The sequence below is a fragment of the Poromitra crassiceps genome (genome assembly GCF_964638095.1).
Source record: "Poromitra crassiceps genome assembly, chromosome: 7".
NCBI classification, from domain to species: Eukaryota; Metazoa; Chordata; class Actinopteri; order Beryciformes; family Melamphaidae; genus Poromitra; species Poromitra crassiceps.
In genome coordinates, this window is record NC_139628.1 from 2,895,043 (window position 1) to 2,914,594 (window position 19,552).

The 19,552-nt window shown below is 44.4% G+C and overlaps 1 protein-coding gene across 1 annotated transcript in view; it reads left to right on the forward strand.

The window, feature by feature from the left end:
• Positions 1-5,824, forward strand: part of camta2 (calmodulin binding transcription activator 2) — a 104,381-nt gene extending 98,557 nt beyond the window's left edge. The window contains exons 27-28 of the mRNA XM_083640840.1: positions 3,086-3,160; positions 5,749-5,824. Of these exons, the coding sequence (XP_083496966.1) occupies positions 3,086-3,160; positions 5,749-5,803 (130 nt within the window). The 3' untranslated portion in view covers positions 5,804-5,824. The remainder of the gene's footprint in view (positions 1-3,085; positions 3,161-5,748) is intronic.
• Positions 5,825-19,552: the final 13,728 nt, after the last annotated feature.

Here is a 19,552-nt window from a genome sequence, read left to right on the forward strand (position 1 = left end):
TAGGGCTCGCTGGCGCCGCCAGACGGCGAGACGGCTCCAATTCGAGGCGGACGGACGACCATGTTTAGGCCTTAACGCATTCAATGCTATAGCATCAGGTCCTGCTGTCCTTCCTTGCGTCCACATGCTTGTGCTGAATGTCGGTAGAGTGGTTAACGTTATAAGTCAGTTTTATCTGACACAGCTGACATACAACCATATTTTCATTGACTGGATCAAATACTGCCAAACTGTGCTGTTTTATGAGATGTCATCTCCCTTCTGCTCCTTTGACTACGTCTGGTTTGTTCATATTACTTTACATCCGGGCATTAGAGGAGAGGGACTGTAGTGGCTGGTAAAGACGCAACAGTATTATGATCATTTAATTATTAGTTTAACCGACTAGTATTTTGGTGTCGACTAGCGAGGATATTGAATGTTTAAACGTTTAACCGACTAGTTGCCTGCATTCCCATATGCAGCCGTAGAGCCAGCCCTACATAACAATATAACCTAATGCAAGAGAGTCTATGTTCACTGGAAGGTTCACTGTTAGTGTTTATTGGTTTAATACACTACAGGGCCATGTTGTACCAATTTATGTCACTAGGTGGAGCACTAGTACTGTCTTTTCAAAATAAATGCCACAGGTTCAAAATAAGTGAAAACAAAACTATCCTTATGCATTTTGGATTTTTTTTTTTGCTTTTTCCACCATTGTACCGAACTCCCCTAATCAATACACATATCTACACATCTATCAATACACATCAAGTTCAAGTTCAAGTTCAAGTTTATTAGTGTCCCAAAGGGCAAATTGAGTTGCAGCATATAGACATACAAATAAGAACATTGACAAGAAACAACACAAGTAGCATGTTAAACATGTTACATGCGTATAGTTAAAATAAATAAAAGGCTAAATAAAACATCAAGGACCTTGTTTGTGGCACACAATGACCGATAATGTGCAAGGTAGCATTAAAGTGCACAGCAATCGGTAAAGTGCACAGCGATCGGTAAAGTGCAGACACGCAGCGACCGGTAAAGTGAGGTAGTAGAATAAAGTGCACAAATGGCCAGTAAAGTGCACAAAGTAATGAAAGGTAGATCAATAGTTAAAAACAATAAAAGCAATAAAACAATATAAACCATAAAATCAATAGAAACAATAAAACAGCGGCGGAGGCTGAAAGTAAAAAATGATAATAAAACACTAAACCATCAATGCCTTCCCTCAGCAGCATTCAATGCTCGAATGGAGACAGGGACAAAGGAGAACTTGTGCCTATTTTTTGTGGCCCGTGGGGCACACAGTCGACGACCAGAAGGAAGGAGCCTGTACTCCGAGCTTAGAGGGTGGGCTGCGTCTGAACGGATGGACAAAGCCTTCTTAAGTACCTGTCTGTTAAAGACATGGTCGAGGCTGTCCAGATGGATACCGGCTACCTTAGAGGCCACCTTCACAATTTTCCCGAGGGAATTCTTATCCTTAATACACAGGTTACCATACCAACAGGCAATGGAGAAGGAAATTACTGACTCGATATAGGCACTATAAAACAGCTTCATCAGAGTCTTATCAATTTGGAACTTTGCAAGTTTCCTCAGGCAGTGTAGACGTTGCTGACCTTTTTTACACAACATGTCAGAGTTCAGACACATATCTTTACATCTATCAATACATGTATCTATACATCTATCAATACATTTATCTACACATCTATCAATACACATATCTATACATCTGTCAATACACATATCTATACATCTATCAATACACATATCTATACATCTGTCAATACATTTATCTACACATCTATCAATACACATATCTACACATCTATCAATACACATCTATACATCTATCAATACACCTATCTATACATCTATCAATACACATATCAATTTATCAGCTACAATGTACGGCTCAAACAGGGGCCGCGTGGCACCGCCAGCAACAACTCAAGATCAAGTAAGAGACCAATAATGGCCTAGAACAGTGATTCCCAACCAGGGGTATGTGTTACGCCTCGGGCAGGCATGTCTAAAGTACAGCCCGGTGGCCAGTTGCGATAATAATCGAGTAATCGATACTATAGACCCTTTTCACGGGGCCATTTTGTGTCGAAAATGCAGGATACACACAGGTGCAAGCAAAACACTAATGAGGGTTTCCACCTTCCAATCAGGGAAGATGGAAACCCTCATTAGTCTTTTGCTTGCACCTGTGTTTATCCTGCCTTTTTGACACAAAATGGCTCCCGTGAAAAGGGTCCATTATGTGGCCCTCCACACAGTTTCCGTTTACCTAATGATGACGGCACTATCATACAGTTTGTAGACAAGCACCAAGTAGGTACAGATGTTTTCAAATGGGCGGTTACCTACATGTACTGTAGCAACAGACATTTTCAAAAAATAAAAAGCTGGGGGGAAATCGAATTTGAGATCCCCCCCATTTTTATTTTTTATTTCTTTTTTTTTTAAAGTGAAATGTTCCATGGTCACTCATGATTCAGTACGCTGTTGGTTGACTTGGTTCCAGGGGCAAAAGTCTTTATATGGATTTTTCTAAATGTCTCTGGAGAAAATGAATGGGGAATTCTCTTCCGGCACGGGAGCTGAGAAAAAGTCTGTGGTCACTGTTGAGCTCTATAGCCGATGCTATTAGCATCCATGGTTTTGTGACTTGAAGCCTTGAAGCTTGAACGCACGTAGGCCTTTGCCACTTGCCACCTCTGACCATAAACAAATGCAATACATTTAATCAATAAATAAAACAATACACAATACACCTATAAATACATCAATCCGTACACTGAACAATACATTTATTCATATATATCTGCTACACGGAGTAGAAGCAGACAGGCAGCAAACAAGAGCTTTTCAAGAATTTATTAGTGTTGGTTACTTAGTAGTATTGATTAGCAGCACTGGTCCTGGATTTTCTGGAATATTGATGATCAGGTATAGTTATCAGAGGCAGGATGTCCATCTGCATGAATCATACTGAACAACAGACAAAGTCTTCCAAACAAATCAAGGTCTGGAAAAAACTTTAAAAGCCAGTATTGATGATTGATTTTTGGTCTATCAGGGGCTCGTTCCTGACGAAGAAACAGGACCAGGCAGCCAGGAAGATCATGAGGTTCCTGAGACGCTGCAGACACAGGTAACACACACACACACACACACACACACACAAACCACATAAACACACAGACGCACACAGGGCCTGAAATTAACACCCGCCAAGCGCCATTGGCGACCAGATTTTACGTTTGACGGGTGACGCTCAGGGGTCTCCCAAAATAGTCATCATGTAAAATTAAAACTGTGTTTTGGTGTGCAGCTGGCTAACATGAGTGCTTCCTGAGGCCGTTTCATTCTGGCTCTCCCGTATAGACTACCAAACGTGACTGGAATAAAATGCAGTCATCAATTTAGCGAAGGTAAATTGACAGCCTACGTCGGGCGAATCAATCAATGAATCAATCGCTCGCACTTGTTGCCGACGCTCGTATGATATGAGGAGATAATAGTCATCATGTGTGTTTTGGTGCGCAGCCGGCTAACATGAGAAAGACTTTGTGAGACAGTCTAGTTTTCTGGCTCTTTCATTCTGGCTCTCCCGTATAGGCTACCAAATGTGACTCTGGAATGAAATGCAGTCATCAATTTAGCGGAGGTACGTTGGACGAATCAATCAATGAATCAATCACTCACACTTGTTGCCGACGCTCATATGATGAGGAGATGAATCAAAATGCTTACCACAAATAAAGCCAAAGGGGAGCCGAGAACAAGTGCAGGAGAGCTGACGCAGGTGCCAGGTGTGGAGTGCGAGAGAAAGGTGCGTAGCCCAAGTTGTGCGCTGCCTGCACACTTTTAGCTGCGTTGTTTATTCATCAAGGCAATGTCCAGAAGATATTGGTTCATGAGTGTCTGCAAATGCAGATAGATAGGCTACAGTAGGAGTGTGCGTGTTGTCTGTTTCAATAACGAAAGCGTCCTTACCGAGAATGACGTGCCTGTTGAATGCTGACCAATTAAATATTGTTGCTGCAAAATCTGCCTTTTAACAATACTGCAATAAAGATCGACTATGGAGGCTATAAAGAATAGAGAAATAAATTGATTCTTTAAACAATTATTTTATAACGTCCTTTGTTTAATAGTGGCCGGTAAATATTCGGGTTACCGGCTGCATTGGCCGTCTTAAAAAAATGATTCCATCTACCCGTCACCTGGCCGGTGAGTCAAAAAGTTAATTTCGGGCCCTGGATGTACACAAGTTGTAAGTCTTTCCTTGGAGATAATTTATTTCATTGATGCAATTGCATTATTTCCAGGCGTCCAGGTAATGTAGCGGTAGATTCCCTGCCTACCAACACGAGGGTCGCAGGTTCGTGCCCCTGTGTTACCTCCGGCTTGGTGGGCGTCCATACAGGCACGATCCGCTAGGCATTTTTTCAGACGGTCAATGCGGACACTTTTTATGAGCCAATATCTCCTGGACATTGCCTTGATGAAAAAACAACGTAGCAAAAAGTAATAAGTGCGACAGTGTTGGTGCAGACAGCGCACGACTTGAATCTCCAGCAATATAGGCTACGCACCTTCATTTCTCCCACTCCACACCTGGCCCCTGCATCAGCTCTCCTGCACTCGCTCTCAGCTCCCATTTGGCTTAATTTGTGTTAAGCATTTTGATTCATCTCATCTCATATGAGCACTTTTTACCTCTGCTAAATTGACAGCCTACGTGGCCGAATCAATCAGTCAATCACGCATTCGCTCGCACTTGTTGCCGACTACATTTCATTCCAGAATCACGTTTGCTAGCCTATGCGGGAGAGCCATTTACGCTTTAGTTGCCACTAAACTGTGTGGATTACTTTGCCCTTGTATTAGGGCTGTTGCAATTCTAATTAATTATCTGCGTCTCTGCTTGTTTGTGAAGCGGTAGTCTAATCTGCTTCTTATAGGTGCAGGCAATATTAGGATAGCCTATTTAATATGCTATTAATGATTGCATTTAGGTCACACAAGAGGAGGCTATTTAATATGCTGTTAATTTATTTATTTATTTATTTGGCATATTTCCAACCGGCCACTGGCCGTATCAGCATTATTTAGCAGTATAGAGCTCAACAGGCATGTGACGTTTTGTGACGTAAGTTCCGCGTCCATTTTCTCTTTCTCTTATTTTTTGTTCTCGCTTAAACCGAATGTTTTATGGTCACTCAAGATTCTCTGGATCTCGTGTCGGTTTGGTTCAAGCCTTAAAACTCGTTATATTTGGATTTATCGAAATTTCAATGGAGAAAATGGACGCGGAACTTAGTTCTGGGACAAATTACGTCACGAAAAGTCACGTGCCTGTTGAGCTCTATTAGTGTTTTAGTGTTAGTATTTGTTATTAGCCTTAGCTAATGACAGGTGGTGACAGACCTCCTCAACAATTGTATTATTATTCATATCTGCATTAGCATTAGCAACATTATTATTCATATTTATATTTTCTAAGCGTAGGCTAGCACTCGCAGAATGACCATGTCAACCCCCACAGCCGCTTTAAAACGTACTTTCTTTATCTGTCGGCTGTCATGTGACTTTATAGCCATTAAAGTTTAATACGCCCCCTTCTCTCTTTCTTTCTCTCTGTCTCTTTCTTTCTCTCTGTCTCTCCTCTTTATTTCTCTCTCTCTGTCTCTTTCCCTCTGTCTCTCCTCTTTACTTCTCTCTCTCTCTCTCCAGGATAAAGGAGCTGAAGCAGACGAAGGAGTTGGAGAGGAGAGGCCTGACCACCTAACCACTCCTCCGTCCATCCCACCGTCTCCTGACAGGGAGCGAGGGCTGAGAGAGAGAGAGGTCCCTCGTCTCATCTCGTCTCTCAACAGGTTTACTCAGACAGACAGAGAGGAAAAATAAACCAATGACTGAAGGAGAGAGAAGAGAAGATGAAGGGATGGACAGATGGATTGAGAGATGCCGTACGCTCAGAGGTCGAGAACCACTCCTCCTTTTCCTCTCCTCCCTTCCTGCCGTTTTTCTATCTAAATATCTATCATCTATCTGTCTGTCTATCTATCTGTCTCTCCATACCCCCTGGTTGAATGTCTGTCTGCAGTTGAAGAGCTCCATTTGAAATGTCACACCTCCATCCCATACTATTCTGATCTGCTCTGGTCCTGAATCATCAGACTTCTAGAGCTGTAACGATTTGTCGATTAGTCAATCGACATCAAATTAATTGCCAACTATTTTTATAACCATCTTATATCATTATCTTAGACTAATTAAAAAAAATAAAAATAAAATTCTCTGCTTCCAGCTTCTTAAATGTGAATATTGATTGACGTTTTACAGACCAAACAACAAATCGATTAGTCGAGAAAATAATCAACAGATTAATCGATAATGAAAATCGTTTTTTGCAGCCCTACATTGTATCAAATACTGACCAAAACCAAATCCAGTCAAGAAAATACGCTCTGCCTGGAAAAATATGGAGTTTTAAAATGGAAAGCGTGTAGGAACCCTGCCAATCATCTCACATATTCTGATATTTGTGGCTGTGAAGAACAATCTTCATCTATACAGTCGCATTTCAAAACAAATCAAGGTCTGGGGAAATTATGGAATTTTTTAAATTGAAAATGTGTAGAAACCCTGTGGTTGGATGATTACCAAACCGCACCACAGGACTGGGACTCTGGGTTTCAGGTCGGAGCGACATCGTTCTCACCTGGCCAAACCAACCAAACTATATGAGCGAGATGAACCAATCAGACGATGCCGTAACTTAACGGGCAGACTGAGCGCTGGTCGTCTCTGTTCCAAACGGGCTGTGTAACGTTTTGGAGTGGAGCTCTTCACCTGGAGTCTACATGCTGTGGACTTCAAAGTATACATGATGATAAATCTATATCTAAACACAATCACTTCTATATACAGTACATATATATTCTCAAGGTGGACTTTATAGATGCTATGGATGTTTTTATTTATTACAGCATGTACTGTTAATGTGTGTGTATGAGAGAGAGAGTGTGTATGTGTGTGTGTGTGTGTGTGTGTGCTGTGTAGACTAAATAAGGTCAAGTCTTAAGGAGCCTCCTGACCCCTGGGAGAGAGGCACGTGGATGTGATGTCACCTGGCATTGACCCAGAACCAGCTTGCACCAGGCTTCAGTTAACTGTTAGCTTCAGTTAGCTGTTAGCTTCAGTTAGCTGTTAGCTTCAGTTAGCTGCTAGCTTAGGGTGGCCATTTCTATAAAAAGGACACGTTGCGACTGACAATATGAAACGTTGCGATACGTTGCCGACGATAACGATGGTATCACGATACAGCAATTCTGCTGTACTCGATACATTGCAAGACAATTCCTCTGATACATCACAATATTTGTCACTGAAGAAGAGGAAATACCGCTATAATGCAAAAAAGTCACTGCAATGGTGTCAGTTTCACAAAATTTGACAACTGAGATGAAACGATGTACAACAAAGTGCATATAGGTATCTTAGTGCCTCTTTAATACACACTGCATCTTATCCATTTACGCATCATTCCAATCATCTTTATTTCATCTTTGTCTTTGAGTTTGCATCATGAAATATATCTCACATAAACATAAGCAAGATGTGTGTAACCTTTTTCCTGTTAACCTTGTCATGTTAAAGGGACAGCTCACCTTAAAATCCAAAATTACATGTTTTTCCTCTTACATGTAGTGCTATTTATCCATCTACATTGTTTTGGTGTGAGTTGCTGAGTTTTGGAGATATCAGGCGTAGAGATTTCTGCCTTTTCTCCAATACAATGGAACTGGATGGCACTCGGTTTGTGGTGCTCCAAACGTCAAAAACATACATTTGAAAAACTCAACAGCAATGTCTCTTTCCAGAAATAATGACCCGGTTACCCAAGGTAACACAGACCTAGTTGTGAGCAGTTTCATGCAGTGTTGGGGGTAACTCATTACAAAAGTAACATATTACATATGTAATATATTTTAGCAGTAACTCAGTAATATAACTTATTACTTATAGGATTTCTGTAATATTATACCAGTTACTTTGTCAAGTAACTCAAGTTACAAATTGAGTTATATATTTTTTTAATCAGAGCACACACAAACTGTGTTTTTATGCAAATAACCACTATAGATGACAATAACAAAGGAAAATAATAACATTTAGAATTTTGGATTGTTTACACTGACTTCAAGGTGGTTGAAATTATTTTTCGGGATGTTCCGGGGTGGCGATGTCATTCTGCTGTTGCTGTTTTGGTAAAAGTAATGCAAAAGTAGTGTAATAAGTAATGAGTTACTCTACACAGAAAATAATATTGTAAAGTAACTTCAAATGAAAAAAACTAGTGATATGTAGTATATTACATTTTGTAAGTAACTTGCCCAACACTGGTTTCATGTAGGAACTAACTAGTAGCTAGTGGGTGTAGTTCGGTCTAAAGAAAATAGTTCCTACGTGAAACTGCACATAACAAGGTTTGTGGATTATCTTGAATAACCGGGTCATGAGTTCTGGAAAGAGACATTGTCAGTAGTATCACTATGTTTTTAACTCTGTAGCACTTTGAGATTCTTAAAAGTGCAGGAAATGAATTATTATTAGTATGATCATTAATGCAATACTATACTACTATATTATCACACTATAATTATGCCATTTGTTTGTGTTGTTAAATTGAGCCTAGTAAACTTCACGCTTCACATGGCATGGATCCAGCTGCCTGCCTCCCACGTCTCAAGTTGTTGACATTATCCAAGCTAGCCACAACAAATTCCGATCTGACTTTTTCAAAATAAAAATTATTCTGCACAAGTCTACAGCACACAGAAGCCATTGAAAAAGGTTTATTTTGCTAAGAACCACCGCATTGAGCAAAGATTGTATATTAACGGCAAGATCACCCACTTCAGCACCACACACACACCAGCAGTGACAGTGATCGAATTAGCACTTTGGCGTTGTACTATCTTTGCTGTCTTTAGGGATGCTCTCAAAAGCATGACAAATTAACGTCCATCTCAAGGCTGCGCCAGTGGGCGGACATGGCATTTCAAAACCTGACTTTCCGCGTAAAACTGGACAGATGGTCACCCTAGCTGCTAGCTTCAGTTAGCTGCTAGCTTCAGTTAGCTGTTAACTGGGTTCCTTCAAGCACTTTTACTTATAGAATTCGCTGTAGGCTGGAGTCAGGAGTGGAACAGTAGAGAGAGAGGGACAGCTTGCAGTAAACAACAGACAGCAACATTACTGAACGTGATGGAGAAGCGTTGTCATGGCGAGATGAGGATGATGAGGCGGGGTGGTTTACAGTCTCACAGTGATGACATCACAGCCCCGCCACGTCAGTGTGACACCACAGCCCCGACACGTCAGTGTGACATCACAGCCCCGACACGTCAGTGTGACATCACAGCTCAGGGGTCAGGCAGGGTTCCGTTCAGCCGACTTTGATGTGTTGGGCAACTTTCAGGGCAACAATAACAGGCAACCTCGGAATGGAAGCACTTTAAAGCACTCCTTGAGGCAACAAATTGCTCTGGAATCACTGCAACAATGTTGACCAACACTGTTGCCTGTCGGTGTTGCCACAGAAGTTGTCCTTTAACTCCAGCCCAGCCAGAAGCCTGGCTGAGGCTGGATTGCCCGTCAGAGTTGGCGCACAAGTTGCTCTGTGTGCTTTTAGTCAAAGACTGAATAGAGAGCCAAAGTCACGTCCACTTCTGGGTTAGGCATATGAATCAAGGGATTTCATCCGCCATTTTGTTAAATGCTTATAATTATTATAATTATCTGTTTATTAAAAGAATCCCCATTAGCTGCCGCCTAGACGACAGCTAGTCTTCCTGGGGTCCAAAAAATAGCCCAAGTGAAATGTGCTATGATCTCTCGTTATTCTGAATATAGCTGAATCGCTTGGTTTGATGAAGTAAAACTATTTTTATAAGCATTTGATTAAATGTCTTTGGAAAATAAAATGGTGGATGAATTCCCTTGGTTCCTATGCTTAACCCAGAAGTTGGCATGACTTTTCGCTCTCGATGCCACTGTATCGTCATGGCAACCACAACTACTAGAACAGAGCATGAGCTTTCCTTAATGAGTTATTTAACGATGTTTTTATCCCAGCTTGTTTTCACACTATCAGATAAGATACAAAATGAGAAATATTATATTGCTACTACTATTAATATTATTACTATTGTTGAAGTGATGCTTTGCATGAGTTTGTATTGATTGTTTTGCATTTCAAAAACCTTTAAAAAGAAATTATGAATATTATTCTATAAGTGAGAAGAATAAATCAGGTGTTTATTATTATATTATATGTTTTGTTGTTTGTGTTTTTTGGTGGTTTCTACGGTTTGTTTATCAGGTTGTCATGGCAGCTGTTGCATAGCAACAAAATGTGTGCAAGGTAATAAACGATGAGAATATCAGAAAATAAACGACTTGGTGGTTACATCAACAATAAAAACATGTAAACCAAAACAACACAAAGAATCACAACATGAACAGAAATAACATCATACGGTATACAATAACAACTTCAACTGGAGGGTGGTATTACCACGTTTTTACCATGTTACCATATCCTTTGTAGAATATTCCATTGTCTACTTAATGTTGAGATGAGTTGGTTTTGTGATCCACCAAAACAAGGTATTAGTTTCAGTAGTGAACTACTTAATGTAGTTTAGGAAGTTAATTCCAAACTACATATTTGTAGCAGCCTATTCTAACAGTCCGACAAACAGTTGCTTGCTGTGTAAATATTCACTGGTTAAAATCCCACCTGTCTCACTCTTTACACTTTCAAATCAGATGCCAATGCCCAAACAGAAATATATGGACAGTCTAGATGTGTTTTCAAAATGAAGCTGGATCAAATCAGCTACATTCATCCCTAAATAATTTCAATGTTGGTAACATTATACTTGCTATATAATATATATATATATATAATATATATATATATAATAACAGCTGTCTGGTTTCCTCTCTCATGATCCCCTGCTCACTGTGGAAGTCGCCGGGGGAGATCAAAGTCCAAGCTTTTACTGAGGCTCTGCCCAAAACCTCCAAATGTTGGTGTGGCCATTAGGGATCATCAGTTATCGAAACTCGATAATTGATCATTAAGGAATGGAATCGATCATGTGGAATTCTTATCGATTATTGTTATTATTTAAAAAAAAGAAAAAATTGCAGACTAGGTTTGGGTGGAATTCGTTCCTCCTCGCCCCACTCCATTGCACAGCCTACTAACGTGTCTCTAGTTTTCTGGCTGGGCACGGGCCTTTGTGCCAACAAAACTGTTTTAAACATGGGGAATTCACACCGGCATGCGCCGGGGACAGCAGAGTGTATGGAGAGGAGACACATTGAAATAAAGAGTTCATTGAGGAGAACACGTTGTCTTTCGTATTTTCTGCCATAGGCATTCATTTTGTAAAAAAAATAATAATGAAAAAAAAATATTATTAATCAATAATCGATAATTGATCGTTAATTTTCCCCGATTTTCGATTTTGGATATTTTTCAAAATGAACATCCCTAGTGGCCATATACAGGTGTTGTGATCGACACATTATGGACTGTACTGTATTACTTATATGTTTGAATGTGGGACATTTGAGTGTATTGCCTGTGTTTGGATATGGCCTCACATTCGGGGTGAAGACAGAGAGAACCAAATGGTTGTGTCACACCCTACAGATACCAGCACAGCTGGATGCAGAGCCTCGAAGGGCTTGCCATTGTTTTTATCCCTCAACCCCCAGGACGTTTAACACCTCCCTGAGCTTCAAAGACCAAGTGCCCCCACAACCGAAAGGTACACAAAGGGCCAACACCCTGTGAGTTCACCTTACAGAGTGGGCTGGGCATAGTCCAGCTCACAGAGCAACCATTGGCCAGAACCATCACCAAGACACATGACAAGCCAATGAGAACCCTTCGTGACTTCCCCATACAGTGAGACAAAACTGTTTGGAAACCAGTTAGAGTCTACAGTAAGCTTTCGCACGCAGCTGAACCAAGGGACTGGAGGGGCCAGGACCCGGCTCCCCTCCCCCGCTCTCTGCACCCCGTGCAGGTGACCAGGCCTCAAGAGGGGCCAAGCCCTGCAGGCCTGACCAGGGCCCAGAGGACTCCGAGCCCACAGCAGCACCAGAAATCGGCTGAAAGGCCAGCCGTAAGTCCCACGAGAAATAGCATGCATAACTGAGATAGTTCTACTTAATCTCAGTTTAATTTAAGTCGTTTAGTGTTATAAGTCGCAGGGAAAAAAAACCTTACGCTTCCAGACTTGCCACAGCCTGGCACAACGCCCAGCCGTAGACCAAGCTTCCAGACTTGCCACAGCCCGGCACAACGCCCAGCTGTAGACGAAACAGTCTTTCCTCAACAACACTGCTTTTCCCCTCCAAGCGCCCTGCACATAAGGGGGGAAAGACGCCCAAGACAGACCGTGGCTTGCAACCAGCCACAGAGAGGGACCCAAAGCAGCAGACCTCGACTCCACGAGCAGAGAGACTGCACGTCAACCCCAGGCATCGTCTACCCCCATCAGACGTCCGCTGCCCGCTTTTCCAGGCCAGGGTGAACCGCGCTGCAGGCCATCGCTCCCACAAACCAACGCCATCCACTCCACGGCACCCCAGAGGCGCGTGCAGAGCAACAGAGGAACCCGCTCACGGAGCGAGACCCACGTGAGAGTTCATTCATGGTTTAATGGTCTGGGCAGAGTTAGGGGTTAAAATGCATTATCATGTACGTTGATTACGATTACTGTGTATGTGACGGTTAGCGATCTGTGAGAATTTGAGGCCACCAGCGTGTTCTCTCTCTCCCCTGCTCCCTCTCTCTCTCTCTCCCCGTCGCTCTCCCTCTCGACCCTCCACCAAAATTGGCAAAACCGCCATTTTGAAAAGGAGGCGGTCTTAACACTTTGAGTGCCACGGCCCTTGGGCAAAAGGTGCTGTACTGTGCCACATAGGCCGCAATGCATTTTAAAACAGTCATATAATTTCTTTAATAATTACTATGTAAACACTGAACACGCACAAATAACGATGAGACTCTCTTCTATCACCTGCAAAAAAAGGTTTATTGATCCCATTTTCCGTTCTTTAGTTATGAGCCGGAGAAGATAGCTTGATTAGACCAAAAACAGCCCTTTTTTTCTACGAGCTGAGATAATGACCCTTTTGTGAAAGGGAGCATTTCAAGCACATCATTGACTCATTGCTAATATTTTCTGATGTAATGCTGCAGTGCCTGGGTCTGTTGTATGCTGTAGTGTCCTGCGTGCCCCACCTCCCCCCCTCCTCCTCCCCCCCCCGTTGTGGGAGGAGTATCTCTCTGCTCTGCTCCGCTCTGCTGTGAGTGTGTTTGCTCTGCGTGTGCTCAGCAGTGAAAAGTCCGCTCCGCTAGATCCAGCTTTTTTACACCCGCGTGTATGTCACCATGCTTCCAGTTGAGAACTCCACGGCTGATCATGCGTATAGACTGTTGCAGCGGACACGAGGTGCTCAATTGTGACAGCAGATTGGCTGCTGCAGGGGCACAGCTACGTTATGCTTCAATGAAGCAGCTGCATACGGACGGATGCGATGCGATTTCCTCTTCCCAAACGACTTCTTCTGTGTGTTTTACTCTATGGTTTTACTCCACTTTCTCTCATCTGGAGTGCGCTGTCGCCACCTAAGGGTTCTGTAAAATAGGTTAGACACATTCAATAGCTATTATATTGTAAGAGGCGATGTAAGAGGCATAGATCGACACCCCCCCGTCAAAAAAACAATTTCGAGTTACTGACGCCATTTGGCGTCGCTGGCAGCCTACGGTAAATTTCTAATGACGCCATATGGCGTCGCTGGCACTCAATGTGTTAACACGATCAGACCGCCCCTCAGCCAATCCTGGGGTGACATAAGACACTCCACCTTCTCTTCCCTCCTCCTCTCTCTCTCACACACACACACCCACACACACACACACACACACACACACACACACAAATGCTAATTAACACCCACTTACACACACACACACACATTCAAGCCTGCTTCTGACCTGCAGACTTAACTCACGCACACACACACACAATTGATAATGTTTATTCACATTAGGTATTAGCTATAGATGTGGTAGAGTATTAGTCGTAAAAGTAAATGTGATGAACTGATATTTTAATCATAATGTTAATGTCAATTGATATTGTGATTTATTAAATCTTTTTATTACATAATTATATGAATCTTGGTTGTTATTCATGAGGTATTTTATCTGTGGAAATCTGTGACAGAAGCTTACGAACTTTGACCCTTCAATTAACTGTACAATGTACATTATATCATTATGAGACTGATATGACAATTTGGTTTGGTGTCTAAACTAGTCATAACTGACTTTTAGACAGGTCTGTAGCCTTAACTACAGTGGTCCCCCGAATCTTACAGAGAATACAATATTTTCTGTCAAATCTAATAAATTTATTAATATTAATAATTCATAATTATTAATAATCATATTTCATAACCAAACCAGCTCCTGCGAGCACAACATAAATGGTGCCCTATTCTAATATCAGTATTTCCACAGATATGATATGCATGAATAATAAAAATTCATACATTTTTGAAAAATCAAAATTTTTCAAATTTTTCCAAAATCAGGTTTTCTATAGCGCTTTGCCAAGCAAATCACATGCGTCAGAAGACACTAAAGGAACTCTAATCATAAAATATGGAATCTTCCCACAATCTTAACACAAGTTAGGATTTGTATTGAATATTTCTGAGCAAAACAGTCCCAAAGACAACAGCTCAGTTTAAAATCCTTGATTCTATTTTTATGTTAGAAACCACAGTTAACACACTGTTTCCCACTGTGCCTTCAACCTAAACTAGGAGAGATAGAAAATTTCCATCTATGAGAGAGTGACTTTGAACAGTGTAAACAAACAGTGATGCGCATTTTAAAGTGGAACCTTTGATGCTAATTTGAAAGCCACACCGGCAAAGGGGGGAGGAAGTCAGGCTGCCCCCCCCCCCCACATTAGCACTCAAAAACATTCACCCTGGCTCTCAACAGCCAGAGACAAAGTGTAAACAAAGCCTGTGACCACCAGTCACAGTGAATTTGCATGCGAAAGACAGGCAGACACCTGCACCTGATGACACTGACAGCTGACATGAGCAGTGACAGCTGACAGTTGTCAAACTAACGGCATGCAATTGACAGCTACCTCACAGAGACTGTCACATTTGGGCCATTCTTTAATTAGAACTGTGGGCATTGACGGCATTGATGCCATAGCAACACGGTGAGTGCACACACCTTTTGCTTAAAATTGACAGCAGTAAAACAGCTGCTTGACTCATCGCAATGATGCCACAAGATGGTCAGCGCTGAAGCTTTCTTTAAGACGGCCGCCACCGACTTGCAAGCGGTAGCCGCCTCTCTCATCTGCCCGCCTACAGGAGGAGCAGATGAATTTAGCATTGTAATGCTAACACTAGCGGTCCTAATAATTCCATTGGGAATTCTTTTCTTTCTGCAAAATCGCAGATTCCATGTGCAGGACACGGCGCATCAGCGGCAGACCACTGTCTACCAGACGCAGATAGGCAGACTGCGCAACAGCTGTCAAGCTACGCTGCAGGCCAATCTGGACCTACACAAACAAGCCCAGGTCTGCCAAACAGAATTAGCCCGACTGCGAACAGAAGTTTCCCGGCTGGAACAGAGCCAGAAGGGCATGCAGACCGGATCCACGGCGGCCCTCGGACCCAGAACGGTCCCCCTCTCTGGTCGCACTGCTCCACCAACCACCCGAGCGGTGATCGCACGGCTAAACGCCAGAACGGCCAAGCAGCAAGAGCACCAGAAGGCCTTAACGGCCATAGCCCCGCCAGAACCGGAGGCTGACACGCCTCCTAGGGCTAGACCAACCCTCGACTTGAATCAGACCCCCGCACACTACCTAGCGCCCGCGCTGGCAAGCAGCCGCGCCACTAGGCATCGCGACACCACACCGCGAAAGGGGGGAGACCGCTCTCACAACGAGCAAACTGATTCAGGCTATTCAGCCCAGCAGTCGTCATCCGATTCCGAGCTCGACTTCCATGCTTCTGACATACCAGTCAGTCATTCATCCGAGCAACCTACGTGTAGAATCAGACGTTATTCACGCTTTCATCCAGCTCTGACTTCCACCTCAAAGCACAAACCGCTGACAGTCAAACGACTTGACAGCGCCACTTCCGGTTATGACAAAACGATCCACACTGCAACCCCCTGCAGGGAGGAACGTGTGTCTTACCGACTTCCCATTTACCACGCCCGTGGCGAGTCGATCGACTACCGCCCTGTGCATTATAAACCGTCATTTGCTCAGGCCACCAGCGGGTGCGCTGATGAGTCAGATTCAGTCACTAAGTTCCGGCAGATCCACTCCGCTTCCCAAACAGAGAGCGTGACTATGATGAGCAGGGAAAACAAACAGCATTCACAGCTGGACACAGACCAACTGCCCAGTTATGCTAACCTGTCATCCAGAGAGGATCCTGCTAGGTCTTTTTCACACGAGGCTATCCAGCCTCACTCATTTTCTAGCTCCTGTCCACCAAGGAAACAGGAAGTCAGCTCTTCGACACCTTCCCCCGCAAGGGGGGACCCCCAGCATGATGACATTAGTCGCGCTTTGGTGCCCGATCGGGCAAACGGCCACTCCTTCTTGCAGCCTCCACTGCCAAAACAGAGTGATTCAGAACTCTCTCTCCGAGAAGCAGAGTCACGCTATCACTTACTGGAGTCAATCGCAAACGACATTGACTTGTTCGATCCCGCCAGTCACGAGGTACACTTGACCGATTATCTCAACGAAGTCGAACGTGGTTCGCAGGCTCTGCCACACGCCTCGCCGCGAGAGAAAGCGCAACTAATATGGAACACGAGCTCAAAGCATGTGCGTGCGTTTATCCAAACGCAACCTTCCCATATCAGAGATGACTTTGACAAGCTTCGCGAAGCCTTGGGCGAAGAGTACATCCTTACCCAGTCGTCAGCGGCGGGGAGGAACGCGGCCTTACACGTCAAACAGAACTACCAGGAACATCCTAGGGATTACTTCAGACGGTTGAAGAGAATTTATAATCAAGGTAGAAATGGCCCGGATCAAGGAGACGTGCCACGTCTCAAGGAACTTTACCTAGATGGTCTGCATGACTCGGTGCGCCCAGCCGTAGCCCTAGACGCACGTTGGTATGACCGAAGCATGCGCACGGTCCTCAAAACCGCCTCAATAGCGCGGGAGGTGGAAACTGAAGCAAAAAGCAGAAATGGCCAGTTTCAACCCACCCACCGCGTGTGTGCGGACCCAGAGACGGTACCACGCACACGCTCACAACGCAGGCCAGACCACCCGGTTCTGCCAGACAGAGCCAAGGGCGGTAGTTGCTGCCCACCGAGACATCACGGTCGCACCGCAGGGTGTGAGCCTCCTCAGCGCCCTAGGCGCTCCGCTCAATTAGACATCCGAACGGGCGCCAGACGCCTGACGGGCAGGGTGAGCATTCAAACCACCAGAGGCCCTCCACAGACGAATAGGACAAAGCGTGGCACATAGTTACATATAGACACATAGACTCATGCACAAACACTGCTGGAATGCAGCACACATTCAAAATCACACCCTGTCACCCTCTCTCTCTCTCCTTCTCTCCTCCTGCCCTTCCCTGTTCACCCTGTTGATTTTGAAATGATGTTGTGTATGTAATGTATGGTAATGAGTCGAGGTATGGTTAGGAATCTGCCCAGAAGCCAAGTCTGCACAGAACCAAACCTGAACCGATGATGAACTATGAACGTCCTATATCGAATATGACACTTTGATCCCACAACAGATGGACATGGTGACCGAAAGTTACCACAAACTGACTGTCAGACTTCATCCTCGCCTGCGGACCGCAGGTCGACAGCAGTCCACAGACGAGGAGGGGGGATGTTGTGATCGACACATTATGGACTGTACTGTATTACTTATATGTTTGAATGTGGGACATTTGAGTGTATTGCCTGTGTTTGGATATGGCCTCACATTCGGGGTGAAGACAGAGAGAACCAAATTGTTGTGTCACACCCTACTGATACCAGCACAGCTGGATGCAGAGCCTCGAAGGGCTTGCCATTGTTTTTATCCCTCAAACCCCAGGACGTTTAACACCTCCCTGAGCTTCAAAGACCAAGTGCCCCCACAACCGAAAGGTACACAAAGGGCCAACACCCTGTGAGTTCACCTTACAGAGTGGGCTGGGCATAGTCCAGCTCACAGAGCAACCATTGGCCAGAACCATCACCAAAGACACATGACAAGCCAATGAGAACCCTTCGTGACTTCCCCATACAGTGAGACAAAACTGTTTGGAAACCAGTTAGAGTCTACAGTAAGCTTTCGCACGCAGCTGAACCAAGGGACTGGAGGGGCCAGGACCCGGCTCCCCTCCCCCGCTCTCTGCACCCCGTGCAGGCGACCAGGCCTCAAGAGGGGCCAAGCCCTGCAGGCCTGACCAGGGCCCAGAGGACTCCGAGCCCACAGCAGCACCAGAAATCGGCTGAAAGGCCAGCCGTAAGTCCCACGAGAAATAGCATGCATAACTGAGATAGTTCTACTTAATCTCAGTTTAATTTAAGTCGTTTAGTGTTATAAGTCGCAGGGAAAAAAAACCTTACGCTTCCAGACTTGCCACAGCCTGGCACAACGCCCAGCCGTAGACCAAGCTTCCAGACTTGCCACAGCCCGGCACAACGCCCAGCTGTAGACGAAACAGTCTTTCCTCAACAACACTGCTTTTCCCCTCCAAGCGCCCTGCACCTAAGGGGGGAAAGACGCCCAAGACAGACCGTGGCTTGCAACCAGCCACAGAGAGGGACCCAAAGCAGCAGACCTCGACTCCACGAGCAGAGAGACTGCACGTCAACCCCAGGCATCTTCTACCCCCATCAGACGTCCGCTGCCCGCTTTTCCAGGCCAGGGTGAACCGCGCTGCAGGCCATCGCTCCCACAAACCAACGCCATCCGCTCCACGGCACCCCAGAGGCGCGTGCAGAGCAACAGAGGAACCCGCTCACGGAGCGAGACCCACGTGAGAGTTCATTCATGGTTTAATGGTCTGGGCAGAGTTAGGGGTTAAAATGCATTATCATGTACGTTGATTACGATTACTGTGTATGTGACGGTTAGCGATCTGTGAGAATTTGAGGCCACCAGCGTGTTCTCTCTCTCCCCTGCTCCCTCTCTCTCTCTCTCCCCGTCGCTCTCCCTCTCGACCCTCCACCAAAATTGGCAAAACCGCCATTTTGAAAAGGAGGCGGTCTTAACACGATCAGACCGCCCCTCAGCCAATCCTGGGGTGACATAAGACACTCCACCTTCTCTTCCCTCCTCCTCTCTCTCTCACACACACACACCCACACCCACACACACACACACACACACACACACAAATGCTAATT